This window comes from Eptesicus fuscus, chromosome 13 (assembly GCF_027574615.1).
Source record: "Eptesicus fuscus isolate TK198812 chromosome 13, DD_ASM_mEF_20220401, whole genome shotgun sequence".
In the NCBI taxonomy this organism is placed as follows: Eukaryota; Metazoa; Chordata; class Mammalia; order Chiroptera; family Vespertilionidae; genus Eptesicus; species Eptesicus fuscus.
This window is the reverse complement of record NC_072485.1, coordinates 78346462-78368109: the sequence shown is the minus strand read 5'-3', so window position 1 is coordinate 78368109 and position 21648 is coordinate 78346462. Positions and strand designations below refer to the sequence as shown.

At 40.9% G+C, this 21648-nt stretch overlaps 1 protein-coding gene across 3 annotated transcripts in view; it reads left to right on the top strand.

Moving 5' to 3' along the window:
• KDM2A (lysine demethylase 2A) overlaps positions 1-21648 on the top strand; it is an 89532-nt gene that overhangs the window by 54602 nt on the left and 13282 nt on the right. For all 3 annotated transcript variants that reach the window (XM_008146879.3, XM_054725639.1, XM_054725640.1), the window contains 5 exons: positions 844-997; positions 1983-2098; positions 6404-6530; positions 10307-10701; positions 20942-21025. In XM_008146879.3, the coding sequence (XP_008145101.1) occupies positions 844-997; positions 1983-2098; positions 6404-6530; positions 10307-10701; positions 20942-21025 (876 nt within the window). The remainder of the gene's footprint in view (positions 1-843; positions 998-1982; positions 2099-6403; positions 6531-10306; positions 10702-20941; positions 21026-21648) is intronic.

Here is a 21648-nt window from a genome sequence, read left to right as displayed (position 1 = left end):
AGCATAATAAGATAGAAGGACACACAAATTTTGGATAGATTCAAAATGAAATTAGCAAATTAAGATCCAAATTACCTTTCCCTGTATGGAGGCATTGGTGTAAAATGGGACCAAAGGATACCTTTAAGACGTTTCTGAAGTTACAAATAGATTTTGAAAGATTATTCCCATTTATAAAAAACTATATTTCAGCTTGTTGGAGTGTTTCTAAATGGTGTGAGAATGGAAATCTAGAACATAGGGGTTTATAGTGTTATACTCTTGTTGTTACCCTTTTCCCCCTTAGAATTGAATGCATTTGTGAGAGAAAAGTAAAACCGGAATAAAAACAAATAAAGTTTTAAACCTTTTAAAATGTGAGGTCCTAATCTAGAACAATTGTACCTCTAAATCCAAAATCATTTTATTTACTTTGGAACCACTTAAGTGGTATCTTAAGTTTCATTATTTTGGTCTTGGTTGCTACCTTGGAACAAAGCAACCCAGACCAGTCTCTTAAAGATTTTGTACCTAACCATAAAACTATAGAGGCCAGACAGCTAGGGGTGAATAAGGGACTGCCTAGGTAATAAGCCCAATGCCCCAGTTCTGAGTCTTAGATAGGTTCTTTGTTCTACATTCAAATCTCAGGGAAACTCTAATGCTGTTTGATCAAGTGGAGGATGAAACATTATGTACTTTTTGGGGCCCTTAGAATTTCCCAGTGATCAAGTTCTGTTGGCTGGGAGAATTACTTGCTTTTCTTCTACATGTTGGTCTTAACTTGGTACCTATTTATCAGTTGAGGGGGGTGACTGGGTCATGTCAATGGCTGTTAACAGACTGAAGTTTTTTAACTCACAGGTCTTCTGGCTCATCCCCCCTACAGCCCACAACCTGGAGCTGTACGAGAATTGGCTGCTGTCAGGGAAACAGGGAGACATCTTTCTGGGTGACCGGGTGTCAGATTGCCAGCGCATTGAGCTCAAGCAGGGCTATACCTTCGTCATTCCCTCAGGTAAGCAGGATAGGGAAAGTGGATTATCTACTCTAGCCACTTTTTTTCTTAAGTCAAAAGGAATTGATGCATTACTACCAACAATGATTATGATGCTGGGGGAGGCAGAAACAGCAGTGTCCTTTCCTGTTATTATTGAGTGGATGCTGAGATTTTTTTTTTTTAAAGGCAGTGATTTTCCACTAAAGGTGTATATCAGAATTGCCAATGGATGCTTTTCAGATCTATATGTTTGGGCCCCACATTAGCCATAGAAATTCAGAATCTCTAGATAAAACCAGTTCTGCAGGTGATATACAACCCCTGGTTAAGAACTACCTACTCCTCTAAAGAATGAATGAATGAATGAATAAATAAAGAAAGAAAGAAAGAAAGAAAGAACTACCTACTCCTCTAAAGGATGGCTGTGAAGGCTAGAGAAAGTGCTGAATCAGTGATATTTTTTATCAGGTCATTAATTCCAAAGTAAGTACTCAGAGCATAGCTTTTAGGGTCACAGAAATGTATTAGAATTCTGACTGTGCATTTACCTGCTAAACCACTTTTGTCAAGTTTTTAAATCTGTTTTATTTTGTTGTGAGGAGTAAATGAGAATACATGTAAACTCTTGTACTGAGCCTGATCATAGTAGGTACTCCAATAAATAGAAGCAGCATTTATTAAAAGTTTGTTATCTCTCTCTCTCTCCAGTTTTCTTGGGGGGAGGCAACCAAAATTTTTGGTGGCCTTGTTTCGACAAGGCTTTAAAAAAAAATATATGCGAAACACTTTACATTCATTTTCTCATTTAATGCTTACCAACAAGCATGTAAAGTATAATTTATGTTTTATAGAGGATAGTGAAACTGCAAGAGATTAAATAACCTGACCAACCACTAAGAGACAGAAAAAAAAGTGTGGTGTAGGAATCTTGTACTAGTTCTCTGAGAGAGCCCATTTTATAATGTGTGCTTACAGCTACTACCCTTCATTTCCTTTCTTATAGGCTGGATTCATGCTGTGTATACTCCTACAGACACGTTAGTGTTTGGAGGCAATTTTTTGCACAGTTTCAATATCCCCATGCAGTTAAAAATATACAACATTGAAGATCGGACACGGGTAAGTAATTCTGTATAACAGTTGATGTGAACAGGATTACTCCATTACATGTTATAAGAGATTCATTGATAGTCTATCTCAAAACTTTAATTTTTCTTTGAATTAAAATGCAGTGTTCACATTTTGGGAACACTGAAAGAAAAGTTTTAATATCTACATGCTTGATTTGGGGGACTCCAATTCCTGGAGGTTCTTGGTATCTCAGATTTTTATGGAGCTAGAGGTAGACATTGGATAGTCTCTTGAGCCATGTTTTTCATTTTTATGCTCTTAGAATAATTTGTTGTAATGGGATTTATCAACTCAAGATCCACAACTTTAAGTTCATGTATCTTTCTTTACTAACACTCAAACTATTGTAGTTTAATATAGAAATGTGTATACTTCCTTTCTCAACTGAGAGAAATCTATGAGAGAATTAAGTATTGTAGAAAATGATTTGTGTGTCTTGTTTTCTGTTTTCCTTTGGATGGTACAGAGCTGATTTCATTCTAGACGTATAGGAAAAAAGTTAGTTCATTACATGCAGTAGGTACTTTAAGGCAGGATTTAGCAAAACTTTTCTGTAAAGGACCAGATAGTAGAAATTTTAGGCTTTGTGGGCCATACAATATCTATTTTCTACCTCTGCCTTGTAGAATGAAATATTTAAAAGAATGAGCATGGCTTAAATAAAATAAAGTTTTATTTATGGACACAAATTTGAATTTCACATAATTTTCCTGTGTCACAAATGCTCTTTTAGGGTATTTTTTCAACCATTTAAAAATGTGAAAAACACTCTTAGCTCACAGGTCATATAAAACAGATAGCTGACCAAATCCATCAGCTGCTACTTGCTGGCTGACCCATGCCTTAGGGGTAAATAGGCTCAATTCTTTAGCAGACCCTAGTTGGTAAGGGCTGAATTATATCTGTATGTGATTGAAGTATAAATGGTATTGACATTAAACAGCAATTAGAGTACAGAATATTTTGACATTAAACAGCAATTAGAGTACAGAATATTTAGGTCACGTGATGTTCATAACTTGCTCTGAAGTAGTTCAGCAAATAACAGCATATATGAATAGAGATTAGCAAATATGGAGAAATGTTAACAATTGGTGAATCTTGGAGAAGCTAGAGAAGACTTCATGGTACTGCACTTGAAACTTTTTGGTTTACTTGAAAGTTGTTGTTTTTTTAATATATTTTTATTGATTTCAAGAGAAAGGGAGAGAGAGAGAGAGAAACATCAATGATGAGAGAGAATCATTGATTGGCTGCTTCCTGCATGCTCCCTACTGGGGAGGAGCCTGCAACCCAGGCATGTGCCCTTGACCAGAATCGAACCCGGGACCCTTCAGTCCCCAGGCAGATGCTCTATCTTCTGAGCCAAACCATCCAGGGCAGACTTGAAAGTTTTTAAAATTAAAAATAGCAGTTAGTAAAGAATTTACAACTTTTAGAAGGAATAGGTATTGGCCTGTTTACTGTGAACATGGTCAGTTAACTATTTTTGTGTCTATTTTGAAACATTTATTTTGGTTAGGAACTACTTATCCTATCTAATAAAGAGGGAATATGCTAATTGACTGTCATGCCCTCACAAAGATGATGGCACCCACAGCCAATAAGGAGGGAATATGCTAATTGACTGCCACACCCTCAAAGATGGCAGCGCCCACAGCCACGAGATAGCGGCACCAGGTCCCCTCAGCCCTTCCAGGGCAGCAGGCGCGTGGCACGGCTGTGCCTGCCGCCAGGCGGGTCCAGCCACTCTGCGCGCCTGCCTCCAGAGTCCCCCAGTCCCCTTAGACCCCCTGCTGCCCAGGGCCAGCCCGAGACGCAGGCAAGCCTCGGATGGCGGCTGCATAGCCGCCCAGGGCTGGCCCAAGGCGCAGGCAAGCCTCGGATGGTGGCTGCCCAGCCGCCCAGGGCCGCCCGAGGCTCAAGTAACCAGGGCTGGCACAAGGCTTGTACTGCTGGCAGTGGCAGCAGCAGAGGTGTGATGGGAGCGTCACCTTCCCCTGATTGCCGGGTCGCCTCCCGCCCCTGAGGGCTCCTGGACTGTGAGAGGGGGCAGGCCAGGCTGAGGGACCCCCCTCCAGTGCATGAATTTTCATGCACTGGGCCTCTACTTATCTTAACAACACAAGGTTGGTACCGTTAGAGTTACAGAGATTGCCCTATTAGTAGAATTAAGAGAGGATATGGTGCTTTTTAAATGAATTATCTAAAGGTGAACTTTTGCTTATTTATTAAGCATAATGAAACTATAAAAGATAGTAAGGATTTTAATAAGTTTGAAATTGTGATAATCCTATATAATAAAGAGCTAATAGCTAATTAGATCGAACAGCAGAACGACCACCTGGACGACCTTCCAGACGAAGCTGGGGCTGCGAGGGCTGAGGCAGCCGGGGCTGCGAGGGCTGAGCCCCTTGCATGAATTTTGTGCATCAGGCCTCTAGGAGTTAATATTATTACATATTATTCCATTTTTCTTAAGTATGGCTTAATTCTGTTATTTCAAATAAGGAACCCTTCTATGTTTCTATAAAATGAAGCAGTGTTTTGTTTTTAATTGCTTTCTATCAATCTTTTATGTACTAAATACCAACCTGGTATATGTTTAATATATTATTGATCTATAAACTTACAAAGTTTGAAGGAGAATATAAAAAGATGTTTTATGAAAGAAATATAAATTTAAGGCAATGCTTTGGTTACTTTTGCCATGCCAGTGTAGAAATATACTATATAAACTTATGTGTTGGTTAATTATTCTCCTGATAGCGCTTAAAGGATCAATAATTTTGTAATGAGGACCTTAAAAATTTTTTGCAAAAAATTTGAACCCAGTCTCAGAAATTGACATGCTCTCTGGTGTCTGGCAGTATAGGTAAAATGTAACGAGGCAGGATGGGTATGTGATATCTTGACTATTACTAATATAATCTGATGAGTTCAAGTAAAAAACAAAAAGTTTAATGTCCTATTATATATATATATATATATATATTTTTTTTTTTTCTTATCAGTATTACTCAGTTCTGAAGAGTCCCAAATGGCTTTAATTTGGGGAGACCATCTATTTATTAATTTTTGTGGTGCATCCCCCTATCTACCGAGAAGTGAATTAATTTGACTTTTAAATAAGAGAGGAGGAAACCTCTTCTTGTTGTAGCCACGTAAGAGACCCAGACCCAGAGCCTGGCTTCTCTGTGTTGGAAAACTAATGAGAAGTACATGCCTCCCCTGCCTTGGGATGAGGAAAGTGCCCTGTGACCTGGTGAAGGGTTTTGCAGTCACATGTTCTATCATTGAGTTGTACCCTTTCTTGGTGAAGGGTTTTGAAAAGGGACTCCCATCCAGATCACCTTGATTTAGGAAGACTACCTGACATGGAGCTTTGAAAAGGAGTTGGGAACATTCTCAGGAATTGCATATTTAAAACAGTCTTTAAAATGTTGTTTTGCTTATTCTTCTGAAAGGTGGCCTCTCTAAATGAAGACAACAAAATATATTTAGGATAGTCCCCATCACTGGTCTTCTTCACTGAATAATAATACATACGGATTTGCCTTTTCCTTGGCTTTGGTAGATCTAAAGGACAATTCTTTTTATTATTATTTAGCTGAAATAATTTCATGCCACTTTTGGGGAAAATGGAAAGAAAACTAAAGATAGTGACTGATTAGGCCATGTGGAACAGTAATCTTGATTTGTGGACATACATCTTGGCAAACTACAAAGTACAAGACAGGCAAGCTGAGAGTTGATAGCAGGGACTATATTCAGTCTTGTGTCCTGAACTGGATATAGCTAGAGAATGAGTCTCTACTTATATTTTCATAGATGTAAGGACATAATAAAAACATATAACTTAATTTCATGTTCTGTTTTTCCATTAGATTCTTTATTCCATGGCCTTCTTATTCAGAGTAGAACTATAGTAAAGGCAAGATGCTTGACAGGTCTTTGTATTCTAAGAACTCTAAAACAGTTTTCTCAATTAAGTATATTGTGTCTTACATGGTAACTTGCTGTCCCAGAACTTCTTTTTGATGCTTTCCTACTCAGAAGTTATAAATAATGTCAGTTTTTTGGTTGTTCTGAATGGTCTTTCCAAGTACCTTTTATCTTTAGTGATTGTTTCCCAAGATCAACATTTTCCAAGTTGTCAGATAGAAAATGCCAGCCTGGGTTTTCAGGTTGACTAGAGAGTTTTTTCTAGATTAATTATTGCAGTGATACAGTTATCTAACTAGCTTTTAAAATTGATATCAGCTTTCTTTTCTCATTATTTTGCTCCTGTAGGTTCCAAATAAGTTTCGCTATCCATTCTACTATGAGATGTGTTGGTATGTGTTGGAGCGCTATGTGTACTGCATAACCAACCGCTCCCACCTAACCAAGGAATTTCAGAAAGAGTCCCTCAGCATGGGTAAGTGTTCTGCCTATATGAACTTTCAAGACTCCCTGCAGGACTGAGGGTGTGGCCAAGAATATTCAGCAGGCTATTGCTCAATAGTTTTGTTTTTATTTTATTTTCTGGGTTTTTGTTTTTTTGTTTTTTGTTTTACTTATCTACCTGAAAGTACCAAATTTAGTCATTGGAGTTGAATGCTGGTTAATAGCTGATCTCGAGAGAAAACCAAGATGGCGGCATAGATAAGTACCTAAACTGCTGCCTCGCACAACAATTTCAAAACTACAACTAAAAGACAGAATGGACATCATCCAGAACCACAGGAAAGCTGGCTGAGTGGAAATTCTACAACTAGAAGGAAAGAGAAAAGCTCACGGAGAATCAGAGGAGCTGCAAAGGGCTGAGGTACGGAGACACGCGCGCAGAGAGGAAGGGCGGCTGAGTGCCTGGCTGGCTTTCTCTGGCGAGAGGGAGAAGAAAGCTCCTGACTGCACTGAACCCCAGTTCCGGGCGAGACCCTGTGGACCCAGGCTCATACAGGGGAGAGTCTGTACAGTCAGGTAGAGAGAAAGGCACACGGAGACTCGGGGGAGCCGTGGAGGGCAGGCGGCGGGAGGCGCGCGCGCGTGCACGCAGAGACGACTGCTGAGGTTGCCGCTGGCTTTCTCTAGCGGGAGGGAGTCAGAAGCTCCCGACTGCACTGAACCCCAGTTCCGACTGCACTGAACCCAAGTTCCGGGCGAGCCCCTGAGGACCCAGGCTCTTAATAGGGGGAATCTGGACTGTCAGGCGGAAACTCAGGGGAGCCGCGAAAGGCAGAGGTCTGGAGGCGCGCGCGCAGAGAGGACTAACTGCTGAGTGTGCTGCTGGCTTTCTCTAGCTGGAGGGAACCAGAAGCTCCTGACTGCACTGAACTCCAGTTTCGGGCAAGAATCTGGGAATCCAGATTCATTGGGGGAGAAACTGGACTGTCTGGTAGTGGGCGAAACTCGAGGGTGGCTTTCTCTCAGAGGTGCTTGCAGTGATTACCGAGGGACACTGAGACCCAGGGGCCTCATAGGGCAGGGCTGACAGAAAGCCAAGACTGTCTGCTCAGCCCTGAGACTCCACCCCACCCAAGCTGAGCACAGAGGCTTTTGCAACTTTGCAAGTCTTGTTCATAAGAGTGTCTCCAGCACAGAAGTTCTCCCAGTGTAGACACAGCTGATCCTCACAGCCAACTGGCCTGGAGGTCAATTCCTCCCAGTGATACCAACAACAATCAAGACTTAACTACAACAAGGCTGTACACACAGTCCACAAAGGGGTGCACCAAGAGTGTCCACCTCAGGTAACTGGGGAGGCCGACCCACTGGGCCATATAGGACACCTAGCACACAAAGCTACCCTACCAACTCAGGGAAGTAGCCAAAATGCAGAGACAAAGAAACATCACAAATGAAAGAAATGGAGGAAAACAAACAACTGGATATAGAGTTCAAAACCACGGTTATAAGGTTTTTCAAGAATTTCCTAGAAAAGGCCGATAAATTTAGCTAGACCCTCGAGGATATGAAAAAGGGCCAACTAGAAATTAAACGTACACTGACTGAAATAAAAAATATACAGAGACCCAACAGCAGACTAGAGGAACGCAAGAATCAAGTCAAAGATTTGAAATACAAAGAAGCAAAAAACACAACCAGAAAAGAAAAAGGAATCCAAAAATTTGAAGATAGTGTAAGAAGCCTCTGGGACAACTTCAAGCATACCAACATCAGAATTATGGGGGTGCCAGAAGAGAGAGAGCTAGATACTGAAAACCTATTTGAAGAAATAATGACTGAAAACTTTCCCCACCTGGTGAAAGAAATAGACTTACAAGTCCAGGAAGCGCACAGAACCCCAAACAAAAGGAATCCAAAGAGGACCACACCAAGACACATAATTAAAATGCCAAGAGCAAAAGACAGAATATTAAAAGCAGCAAGAGAAAAACAGTTAATTACCTACAAGGGAGCACCCATACGATTGTCAGCTGATTTCTCAACAGAAACTATGCAGGCCAGACGGGAGTGGCAAGAAATATTCAAAGTGATGAATAGCAAGAACCTGCAACCAAGATTACTCTACCCAGCAAAGCTATCATTCAGAATTAAAGGTCAGATAAAGAGCTTCACAGATAAGAAAAAGCTAAAGGAGTTCATCACCACCAAACCAGTATTATATGAAATGCTGAAAGGTATTCTTTAAGAAGAGGAAGTAGAAGAAAAAAGTAAAGATAAAAATTATGAACAACAAATATCTATCAAGTGAATCTAAAAATCAAGTGAATTAAAAATCTGAGGAACAGAATAAACTGGTGAATATAATAGAATCAGGGGCATAGAAAGGGAGTGGACTGATAATTCTCAGGGGGAAAGGGGTGTGGGGAGTGCGGGAAGAGACTGGACAAAAATCGTACACCTATGGATAAGGACAGTGGTGGGGAGGTAAGGGCAGAGGGTGGGGTGGGAACCGGGTGGAGGGGACCTATGGGGTGGGGGGAGGAGAAACAATTGTAATCTGAACAATAAAGATTTATTAAATTAAAAAATAATAATAATAAAATAAATAAAAATATACCATTCCAAAAAAAATAGCTGATCTCCTACCCAAATGTGAATTACTAGGCTAAATGAAATATTCTGGATATCATCTTTGTCTGAGTTTATTATTACTTCACTCCTCAAGAAAGGAATGAATTGTCTGGTATGTGTCTTTTTAAAAAAATTTTATTAAATATATTGGGGTATTATTGGTTAATAGAGTCATAGGTTACAATTGTACATTTCTATGATACATAACTTGTATATTACATTGTGTGCCCACTACCCAAAGTCATATCATCTTCCATCACCATATATTTGGCCCCCTTTACATTCTTCATCTTCCTCTCACCCCCTTCCCCTCTCCTCTGGTCACCACCATACTGTTGTCTGTGTCTGAGCTTGTTTGTTTATTGCTTTCAGTTTTATATCCCACATATATATATATGGCTAAGTAGTATTTCATTGTCTGTATCCATCTAAGGACACTTAGATTGTTTCCATGTCTTGGCTATGGTGAATAATGTTGCAATGAGCATAGGGAGTACAAATGTCTTTATGAATAAATTTTGGGGGTAGATACCCAGAAGATGGATTCGTGGGTCTTTTTTTTTTTTTTTTTAAATATATTTTATTGATTTTTTACAGAGAGGAAGAGAGAGGGATAGAGAGTTAGAAACATCGATGAGAGAGAAACATTGATCAGCTGCCTCTTGCACACCCCCTACTGGGGATGTGCCTGCAACCAAGGTACATGCCCTTGACCGGAATCGAACCTTGGGACCCTTGAGTCCACAGGCCGACGCTCTATCCCCTGAGCCAAACCGGTTTCGGCGGATTCGTGGGTCTTATAGTAGCTCAATTCTTAGTTTACAAAACTACTTTTTAAGTATACTAGTATGTGCTTCCTGCTGTCTAATTTTTAAAAAGGTAATTAAATCATAACCCCAAATTTGAGTTTGAACTTGAAACTAATTTACAGTAATTTTCATAGGTAACTTATTTTTAGCACACAAAACTGGGCTCTTCTCAATCTTCTGAAAATCCTATAGCCGCGATTTTTAACCATGGACATATGGGTGTTGGAATAAGGAAAGATCATTTTAAACGTGTTACAACTTCATTATTTATAACTTGAAGGTCCCTCCTATGCTGCCTATTTCTCTCATTGATCATATTGGCCAAGTGGCTTGTTCTTACTGCATTTTTTTCTCATACAAACAGATTTGGAGTTAAATGGGTTGGAATCTGGAAATGGAGATGAAGAAGCAGTGGATCGAGAACCCCGGCGCTTGAGCAGTAGGCGTTCTGTCCTCACTAGCCCTGTAGCCAATGGGGTCAACCTGGATTATGATGGACTGGGCAAAACTTGCCGAAGTCTTCCAAGTCTGAAGAAAAGCTTGTCTGGAGACTCATCATCTGACTCTAGCCGGGGCTCTCACAATGGCCAAGTGTGGGATCCCCAGTGTAGTCCCCGAAAGGACAGGCAGGTGCATCTCACCCATTTTGAGCTTGAAGGCCTTCGCTGCCTTGTGGACAAGTTGGAGTCTCTGCCACTGCACAAGAAATGTGTCCCTACAGGGATAGAAGATGAAGATGCTCTCATTGCTGATGTAAAGGTAAGAGTTGCTTGTGTTGTATGACAGCAACTGATCTGGTTAGAGGTGCCAATGTCTGGACTCTGAGAAAGAAATTGTGGATAATTTCTGGTTTAACAAATTATGTATATGTTTATTACTGCATAGTGTTTCAGTTCCTAAAAAGAGGTGCTGTTGTGAAAATACTAACATTTGTATCTTTAGTTAGGACTTAAATTTAGTCTTAAAAACACAAATTGCAGGCTGATCCTAAAAATCTTTAAAGAAGAACCTGAGAAAGTGTTTATATTAAGAAATATTACTTTAAACTTAAGTTACCCTCAGATAAACAGGCCTATTTCAGAACAAAAGTGGCCAGTAACAATGTCTAACAGTCTTACCCCAAGCAGAAGAAAGAAATTGTTTTATGTTGGGTTATATTAAGTAGGTTTAGCATATTTAGCTTCAAATTTATCTAGTATTAAGACTTAAATATATTTGGGCAAATTCTAAAAATATACCATTTTAAACATAATGCAACCTATTGTATCAAGTTTCTTCATGTTATATGTCTTTCTTTCTTTCTTTTTTTTCAAGAGGTTGGCCAGCAGACTGAAGGGTCCTGGGTTCGATTCCAGTCAAGGGCATATTCCTGGTTGCAGGCTTGATCCCCAGTGGGGGGCGTGCAGGAGGCAGCCAATCAATGACTCTCTCTCATCACTGATGTTTCTATCTCTCCTTCTCCCTTCCTCTTTGAATCAATAAAAATATATTTTTTAAAAAAAGATAGATCTCCCAGTATTAGCAATCTTGAAAGCCTTTCCCACCCCTCATGTGTTGGTCTCAAAGAAATGAGTTTTGTTTTGTTCTTAAATAGTTCTTATTTTTTAGATATTTTTATTGATTTCAGAGAGGAAGGGAGGGGAGAGAGAGAAACATCAATGATAAGAGAGAATCATTGATCTGCTGCCTCCTGCATGCTTTCTACTGGGGACTGAGCCCGCAAACCATGTGCATGCTCCCTGACCAGGAATCGAACCATGCATGGTTCATAGGTCGACGCTCAACCACTGAACCATGCTAGCCGGGCAAAATGAGTTTATTTTTAAGGAATACAGATTTGAGCCTTCTGAACTGGAGGGAGCTCTTTTAAGTATTTTCTCATAGGTAGCCATTAAAATGAGCACCAACAAATGTAAAGCTGGGAATAACAGTTTTAAGTCAGTGTCTGGAACTATGTCTTGGTTGCAGGGCATACAAATACAAGGTAAAGTGACGCCACTTGCCTCTTCTAGAGCAAACCTTATAAAACCAAACTTGGTTGGGTTATGTGTATTAGAAAGCTAGCTCATAATTTGTAATAAGTGTTATTTTTAAAACTTGTCATAGATTATTTTAAGCCTCAGAAGGATTATAGGGAATAATTTTGTTACCTTAAGATAGATGGGCTAAATATCTCATAGAAGGTTTTTTTTCCCATTCCTGATTCAAGTTTTTCTTTGGTCACCACTAACCAGCTGAAGTGCTTCCTACCTTTTGCAGCTACCTCAGGAAAGAATTTCAAAGACTGAAATAGGACCTGAACTTTTTTTTCTTTTTATGATTGAATTTTCATTATATCTTATTGTTTATGCATCAGTAGAAAGGTGAAAATTAGAGAGGCTATGCCCTAACCGGTTTGGCTCAGTGGATAGAGCATCAGCCTGCAGACTCAAGGGTCCCAGGTTCAATTCCGCTCAAGGGCATGTACCTTGGTTGTGGGCACATACCCAGTGGGAAGTGTGCAGGAGGCAGCCGGTTGATGTTTCTCTATCATCGATGTTTCCAACTCTCTATCCCTCTCCCTTCCTCCCTGTAAAATATCAATAAAATACATATTTTTTTTAAAATTAGGCTAAAAGGAGTCTAACCTGGTGAAGTTGGTTCTCTCCCTGGACAATTGGTTTTATAGTTTGGTTTTATAAGGTTTGCTCTAGAAGAGGCAAGTGGCATCACTTTACCTTGTATTTAGGGGAGGAAATGACAAAGTTCGAGATAGGTGCGGTCCTGTTTCTATAATGATTAATGCATAGCACAAAACAAACATAGCCATACATTTCCAGACTCACAAGCTAGATCTCAGACTCACTTCCCATCCTTAAGTAATCAAAGGACACTTAGTTTCTTTCTTTTCCATTGTGATCAGACACATATATTTTCCTGAGAATTTGAGTGTAATGTCTCTTTTTCTTTCTACAGAAGTTGGTGTGGGTTTTTTTTAATATATATTTTTATTGATTTTAGAGAGGAAGAGAGAGTAACAACATCAGTGATGAGAGAGATTCATTGATTGGCTGCCTCCTGCACGCTCCCCCCCCCTAGGGATTGAGCCCGCAACCTGGGTATGTGCCCTTGACCGGAATCGAACCCGGGACCCTTCAGTCCGCAGGCCGATGCTCTATCCACTGAGCCAAACCAGCTAGGGCCAGAATTTTTTTTTTTTTTTTTTTATGTAGCCATTCCATCATGGATACATGTGGGAAACATAAAATTATGACTTTGGGAATTTAGTAATTTGTATAATTGCCTTTAAGAACCCTAAGAAGAAAGATTTCTTAATTTATATCTCACTAACATTCTTTTGGCCTGGGTATTTCTGATTCATGAAAAAGAAAAATATATTTTCAATCCTAAGTGATGTCCAGAATCCAGTTTTAGGAAGCCATATTATAATCTGCTAATCATTTGTACAAGGTCAAGTATCATGATCAAAATAGGCAAACTCTCTTACTTAAGTAGTTAAATAAGAATGTTTGAGGAGGCAGAGTGGTAAGAGGAAATTTTCAACGATTTGTCGTTAATATTAAGCAATGCAAAAGGAGGCTACTAGAAGGGCAATGAGTTTAGAAGATACATCTAAAGAGGAGGACTCTTAGCATTATAAAAGTGTCTAGAGAGAGCATCCTTATGTTTATCAGGAATCATGAGAAACATGGCTGCCACTGCTGGCTAAGATAGAATGTCACAGAGACCAGAGCATGAGGAACAAATCGACAGTTAAGATGACTGCATAGGCTGACAATGTTTGAATTTCCCCTGCAAAGGCTTTTCCACAACTTCTTTTGTTTAACCAATACCATAATCATAATCAGAAGACAACAGCTTCAGATCCCAGCTCTGCAGGTACTTTCACTTAAGATCAAATTAATTGCCCGGCCAGCATGACAACAGTGGTTGAGCGTCAACCTTTGAACCAGGAGGTCACAGATTCAATTCCCGGTCTGGGCATATGCCCAAGTTATGGGCTCGATCCCCTGTGTGGGTCGTGCAGGAGGCAGCCAATCAATGATTCTCTCTCATCATTGATATTTCTATCTCTCTCCATCTCCCCTCCTCTCTGATATCAATGAAATATATTTTTTAAAAAGATCAAATGAATTAATTATTCCTATGTTTGACTATATTTAATCTGAGCTTCAGATAATAGTGAGTTTGGAGCTTGAATCACTTGAAAATCTGAAGGAAAAAAAGCATTGGGTTGGGTAAGTGCCGAATAACTACACAACTAGAGACTATAGTGCTAGAGAACTTAGTGTTTGTGGCACAGAAGGCTACACTGCAGTGGAGGACAGAAGCAAGCATCATTTACCCTTCCTGCAGAGGAAGGGATTGGTTTTTGTTGCAGCCTATTGGTTTTGTTGAGAGCCGCAAATAACTGGCAGAAGAGAGGAGAGAAAAAGTGGTGAGATGAGATATTCATAAACATATTCTCTGGAAGAAAAGTCCGTTTTAGTGATGTGGTAAAAGGGCTTTGAAGATGCCAAAATGTTAAGTTCTACAGTGATGAAGAGCGAATCATAGAATATAGAGTTGGAAGGGGATTCGATTAAAAAGTGTTGACTTAATGGTAAAATTCAAGGGAAAGTAATTAGTATGTGTAAAGTTCTGATTAAGAGGGGTGTGGATAACCTTGAATCCTAAAAGTAGACTAAAAATAGAATGGAATTCTCTCCTACTGTGAGATATTTCACATTTCTAAAATTGAGAAGTTGTGTCCTGGATAGACGCTGAATAAAGAGGAAGGACCTGGAGCAGTGTGTACAGTACAGTCCCATTAATGTAAGAAAAAGAGTCCCTTTGTATGTGCATTGTGAAGGGGACAGGGGCGCAGAGGAGGGCACATCAACTGCTGACAGTGGGTCACAGCAAGGTGGTGGGAGTCAGTTGGAAGACTGAGTTTTAATCAGACTTTATTGTTTTGTTTGTGTTTGTTTTGGTAATAAAGAAGATCTTAATATCTGTAAAAGACGCTTTTAATATATCAATATAGCCCTAGTTGGTTTGGCTCAGTAGATAGAGCATCGGCTTGCCGACCGAAGGATCACCGGTTCGATTCTGGTCAAGGGCACCTACCTCGGTTGCAGGCTCCTCCCTGTCCTGGCCCTGGTCGGACGCGTGCAAGAGGCTACCAATCGATGTGTTTCTCTCACATCGATATTTCTCTCTGTCTGTCCCTCTCTCCCACTCTCTCTGAAAATCAATGGAAAAAATATTCTCGGGTAAGGATTTAAAAAACAAAAGTACACATGTGCCTAACTCGTTTAATGAAAAATTCAGTGTTGTTGAATATTTTTCTATTTTCCTGTTTGCTCTTAAAGCATTTACTAGTAGATAAGCTTGACAACCATTTGACTTTGGGGCAAAGCCTGTTTTTCCTGTATAAATAACATCTACCTCAGTGGGGCTGTTAGGAAAATTAATGATGTTAGTAAAGTATTTAACAAATAGTATTATTACAGAAAAAATTAGATATTACAAATCTTTGAAATTCATTTATTTTGCTACTTTGAACAATGCCTAGTCAGTGCCAGGAATCATGCTTAGTGTTGGAATAAATATGCAAACATTTCAGGGACTCAGCCCTCAAGGGGCTTACAGTCCAGTGGTGGAACGGCATTTAAGTGGGCTAAGAAAGTCAGTGCATTTTAGGTTCACAGATGCTGTGCATGACAGAGGGCACTAAGAGCACACAGGGAGGGTCCAGTGGTAGATTCTGTCCTGGGGGAAGAAGATGTCAGTCTTCTTAATTCACCAGTTAATAAACTTGCCTGTTAGATGATACAAATTGATTACCTCAATATTATGTAGGTGGTAAAAGCTCTCAATTTATAAATTTGAAAACTGTACTTGTGATTCAATAGGCTACTGCTGCTCCGATCTAAAATTCTAACATTTTATTTTGTAATTATGGTCTAAAAATTTACCCTAGACTCCATCCCAGGAGTATGATGGGATTGAAGCTAGAGTTTGCTTACAAATAAATACAGAAGCACTGATCAGAAATTTTCTTTATCTGATATTAATAAAGATAATAACTGGTAGAGGACCCAGTATAATTAGCTCTTAATCCAATAAACCAGATTAGGAGTGGGGGAAAGCAACCTGTATAAATAAAACTTCATTTGCCATTCTTACTAACAATATATTTGTAATAATTCACATTCTTATTGAGTAGAAAATTTTAAATAATTTAACTCAGTTACAGGCATATAGGTTAGCCCTGGCCAAGTGTGGCTTAGTTGGTCAGGTGTTGTCCTGTACACAAAAGGTTGCCAGTTCGATTCCTGGTCAGGGCATATTCCCCGGGTTCCAGGTTCAATCCCCGGTAGGGGACATGCATCCAATCAATGTTTCATTCTCACATCAATGCTTCTCTCTAAAAATCTATTTCAAAATCTTTTTTTTAAAAGGTATATAGAGTAGGTTAAAATAGATTTAGTCTTTATAATATTTCCATTATATTTCTGTATTATGTAATGTCATGTTCTTAATAATTCTGATCTTTTTAAAAAATTTTTTGAATGAACAGATCAATTTCATTTTATTTGAGAAAGAGAGAGAAAGAGAAACATCGATGTGAGAGAGACACATCAATTGGTTGCCTCCTGTATGTACTCCAACCTGGGGCGGGGAACGAACCCACGACCCAGGTATGTACCCTTGACCAGCAATCGAACCCAAGACCCTCCAATGCATGGGCCGATGCTGTAACCACTGAGCAATACCAGTCAGGGCTAATTCTGATCTTTGTTGCCTATCTTTTATTCTGAATTAATGGCGGGGGGGGGAGGGGCGGCCTATTAATTTGTGATTTGGAGACTTACTTGGAGTGTTTCCTAGTGCCCTATCTGTTTTTGTTCTTTCCTGTAGCTTCCAAGAATTTATACTTGCTACAACTTGAACTTGTATTTTGTTTCAGCGTAACATGTTTCTCTTAAGTATTTGTATTTTATCATCCCTCTAAGTTAGATAGCACTAAGATCAAAATAAGCATTTTCTGCTCCGGCCGGATAGCTCAGTTGATTAGAGGGATGTCACATAAGGAAAGTTTTTCACACATAATAGAATAGGCTGATTGAGTCTTTGAGTCTTAAGAATAAGTACAAAGAAGAGATTTAGGATAGAATGACCATATAAATATTTCCAGGAAGAGCTCCACCTAAGAACACAAAAGTCCCTCCTTTCTTTGGCAGACTACTATACAAATTAAAGTATGCAGCCCCTGAAAGATACTAGACTACTGACTGTACTAGAAACTCACTGAAACAACCATGCTGAGACTAAATAAGAATTCCCAGTGGTGAGAGCTAGGGTAGCCTGAAACGTTTATTTCAATGCAGCTTCTGTAATTTTCAGAAAACTCAGGTTACATTTCTGAGAGTCTAAAGATTACATTTAAAAATTAAAAATTACATCAATCTCGACCCAAAATATGATCCTCTGTAGCCTGAGCGACTGCTTGTTCAGAGCTTCACCCTTTCTGATTGGTGCAAGGAGAGTGGGTGACATGCATCACTCCAATGGTTGTCAGAAGTAGCATGGAGGCATCTGACAGGATGCGGGGCTGCTTTATCTAGGGAATCAAGAAGAGGCATTCAGGACAAACCACTAGACTAGGAAATGTGCTGAGTGCTGGTGTCCTGAAGGTGGGATAATCTGAGGAGCAGAATAAGCACGATAAGTTAAGGTCCCAGGAGACTGGCAAATACACATTTGCTGGCTCCCTGACCTCAGGTCACACCTCAGATAATTTGACTTGGTCAGAAGAGCTGTCTAGGCATGACTCTTACATGGTGGCTCCCAGTCGCAGCCTGAGACAGGCATCTGTTGTAGGCAGTTGATGTTAAACAGACACATTGTTTTGAATATCTCTATATTCCTTGGAATGTATCATTCCTGAAGGTTTTTCTGGAAACCTGTATGCTGGTTCTGTATTCTGGGCTAGGAGAGCAGCAGTGAGGGCAGTTGAAGCAAGTCATATAAGTAAGAGGAGAGAAGGTGCCTGCAGAGAGGCTCAGCTTCCGCCTGGCTCTTCCCGAGGCGGAACTTCAGGCCACTCGCTGTGCTTCAGAGAGAGCAGGAAGAGTCCTGTGTGTGCAATCTGGAGAGTGCTGGCTAACTAACAATAAGAGGTGACCCTGAAGGGAAGGGTGTGGACTGATACAAGGACTAATGCGGGACCAGATACCGAATGGGTTAAAGCTTTCCCTCCCTCTGGCTGGCGCCTGCCAAAGTCGGCCAGCAGCGCCCTCGGGCCACCCCTGGTTCTCCTATTGCAGTGGCGGTGGGAGGGAGCAGGAGGGCGGTGCTCGGCCCAGCTCCTCGGGCAGGCTCTCCTCCAATGGCCAGGAAGAGAGGCTTGAAGAGCACCTCCCTCCCGACTCTGCAGCAGGCTGCCTGGGCCCTCTGCCGGCGAGCCCAGCTCTCCCCACCCCACCCTCCCCCCCTGCCATCTTCCGTTGCAAAGCATTTCTGGGAGCTGCATGTGGGTGACGCAGCAGCATTGTTCGCAGGCAGAGGAAGCCGCGGCTGAGCTGAAGGTCTCTGGAAGGAGCTCTGAGCGCTGCACACTGCTCCCTCTGGGTAGCCTGGACTGTCCTGCCTTATGTACTCTGGGAGATTTCAGAATTTTCAATTAAATCGGATTTTCCAAGAGGCAGAAAACCTAACTCCTTCAGCACAACTTCCAATACAGAAAACAAAACAAAGACGCTGGGGAAACTTCAACCAAAAGCCTCAGCACTCCAGAGGGACGAGAAACACAAGGTCAGGCGGGCGGGCGGGCGGGCGGCAAACCCTTCCTGGTTCAGGGTGTGTTTAACTGTGGGGACTTTGGCGAAAAGGCAGAAGGACTGTCTGCCGGGCGAGTCCAAGACAATGCTTAGGTTACTTCACGTTAGTGGAGCCGTCATTGCACTTGTTCCTCGCCTTGTGGGATGTGCTTCTGAATTGGGTCGCTTGGCTTTTGGGAATCCATTCCCCTTCTCTGCCCAGACGTCGCTGTTCTCTTCCCCTTCCTGTGCTGTGTGGGGTGTAGGCTTGTGTTTGAATGTTCTCCTCAAAACCAGGATTCTAGATAGGCGTTAGCCTTTCTGCATTCCGCCCCCGCTCCCTGTCCCAAACCCCCTCTGGTGAAGGTTGGTGGCTTCTTTATATGGTTTCATGAAGAGCCTCAGCTGGAGTCTTTTTCCATGAAAACAGGGTGTGCTTGGTTGTTTGGCCCCAGCAAAATAAGGCTTGGAAGGCAATCTGCATTTCCCTCCACACCCACACAGACCCCAGTAACTGAGTCTGTATGTGTTAACAGCCCCCCTCCTCCCACTTCCTCCCCACCCCACAGTTTCTCCACCTCCCCTGTTCCCCACAAAAACCTTGCTGGTAGCACTAGACGGCTTTTGGTGAACAGTTAGGCTCCTTTTCTACTCTTAAACAGTCCAACAGTTGCCGATCTCTCGGTGCCGTCTGTTTTGCCGAAAGTGGAAAGTCCCTATTTGTGGACAGCTCTGAGCTCTCGGGGAGAGGAAATGGGCAGAGTCCTACTCCTCAGCAGTGCGAAGTGGGGGAGGGGAGCTGTGCATTCTCAAGCACACATTTTGAATGGACCTGAATTTTTCACCCCAGGGAGATTAGAGCCCATACCAGAGTCTTGTCCCCTGAGGCACCGCACCCTGCCTCTTTACCCCCACGCAGTGTGGTACTAACAGGAGGCTCCAGAATAGGGTGCCATAGCAACTCAGAGTAAATAAAACGGCTGGAAATTAAATCAGTTTGGGGGAGGGGGAAAGGCATCTGGAGGCTTGGCAAAGGGGGATCTTCATAGAGAAGCTTCCTGGGTATGAGTTAAAGGGTCTTTCTGAGTCCCAACTCTGGGATTTGGAACATAATCCTTAGGTTCAGGAAGAAAATGCTTGGTAAGGAAATGCCTCCTGCTTCAGAAAGTTTTGGTCTCTAGGCTGAGAGCCCACAAGGGTATGAGAGTGATTATTAAAGGTGGCCCAAGCATACTGACCTGTCCAGGATCAAAGTTTAGTTTTCTCTAAACAGTTAATATCCTATATTCACCTAAGGAATCATGTCACTTGTCTTCTGGATTTGTGTTCTTTTGATGGTGTCATTACTTTAAGACTCATGAGGTCAGAGGGATTTCATCCTGCTAGGTTTGGAATTCAGAAATTTTTGTCTGTAAAACTTTAAAGGTTTCAAAATAACACTCAACCACTGTGATTCACTTAAGTGGCAGTTTCTTACTGTGGTATTATTCCTTAAGTCATTCAAACTAGATTGGTTAAAGCCATGAGAGAACTATTGTCCCTAAGATTGTTCCTGCCCTATTTATAGGAATAAAGGCAAATAATTGACCGCGTGTGTGTGTGTGTGTGTGTGTGTGTGTGTGTGTGTGTAAGAGAGAGCGATTTAAGGTTGAGATTTCTGTAATCAGCCTTAGAAGAACAGAGCCCTGGGTTGAGCTGGACATTAAGACTCTGCTGTTCATATTATTAATTCAGTATTAGCCAATATATATGTATATATATATTTTTTTTTATTTTTTTTTTTTTTTTTGCCATTTTGCTGACAGCTGCAAATTGAAGTCAGTACTTACTATCTGGCAGTATTCATTAACTGGTTTGAAAAAGTAAAGGGGTGAAGTAAAGTTTTACTGTCATTTGTAGAACTAATGTGACAAATAACACTTGTCACCAGGGTAGCTAGCTGCTTCAGTGAAAGTGTCAACAGTATAGTGCGTACACAAGAACCAGGTTGGGAACAAAGATAAAAGTTTTGACAGTATTGTACTAGTTTAAGTTTTCTCTTTCGTTTCAATTTACTTGTTCTGCAGCGAGTCTATAATGAAGTGAAAATAGAGACAGCTGATTCCCTGGCCTTCCCCTTGGTGCTTATGGGGACTAAGGCTAAGGAGTGATGGGCTCTTTGTTCACTGTGCCCTCTTTTCTTCTACCCTTAGGTTTTGCTGGAGGAGCTTGCCAACAGTGATCCCAAGTTAGCCCTCACTGGAGTCCCTATAGTACAGTGGCCAAAAAGGGATAAGGTAAGAAACTATTCTTCTTGACCTTCAGGTTCTAAAGTATTTGCTGTCTGACCATTATTATTCTGGAAGAAAAAAGGACAACTAGAAGCATTTGGCGCATTAATATAAAGGGACTGAAAATCATTCCTCAGTTTGTTCTGACTCTTAGGTCAGGGTAATTGGCTATCTTTGGAGGTGACGCTCTTAATAAAACTATCAAACTAGGAGACCTGTCTCCAAGTTGGAATGCCAAGATATGCATTTGTTCACCAGAATGGACCAGTTCCTATCCTCTGGCCCAGTGACACAATTATTTTCACAGAATGATTTAAAACTGGTTAAAATAATTACATATATATTTAAAAGGCCAGGGTGTTTCTATGTTGAATTGAGACCACATTCTCAAGTTTCCTCTTAATTTGGACTTTTCACTATCAAATTGAAAAGAGAAGATAGGAGTTACCCATTAGCTAATAAATTGTCAGTTGTGAATTTTGATGACTTTTCAGTTAGGCCCTGAATAATTTTTCCCCACATTGTCCTTTGTCAAAGTTATTACATAAAAGTAAGTGATAGCATTCTGATTCTGATCGTGAGTTTGGCCCTTCTTTGGTGTTCCCAAAGCTGAAATTGCAGGGCCATCA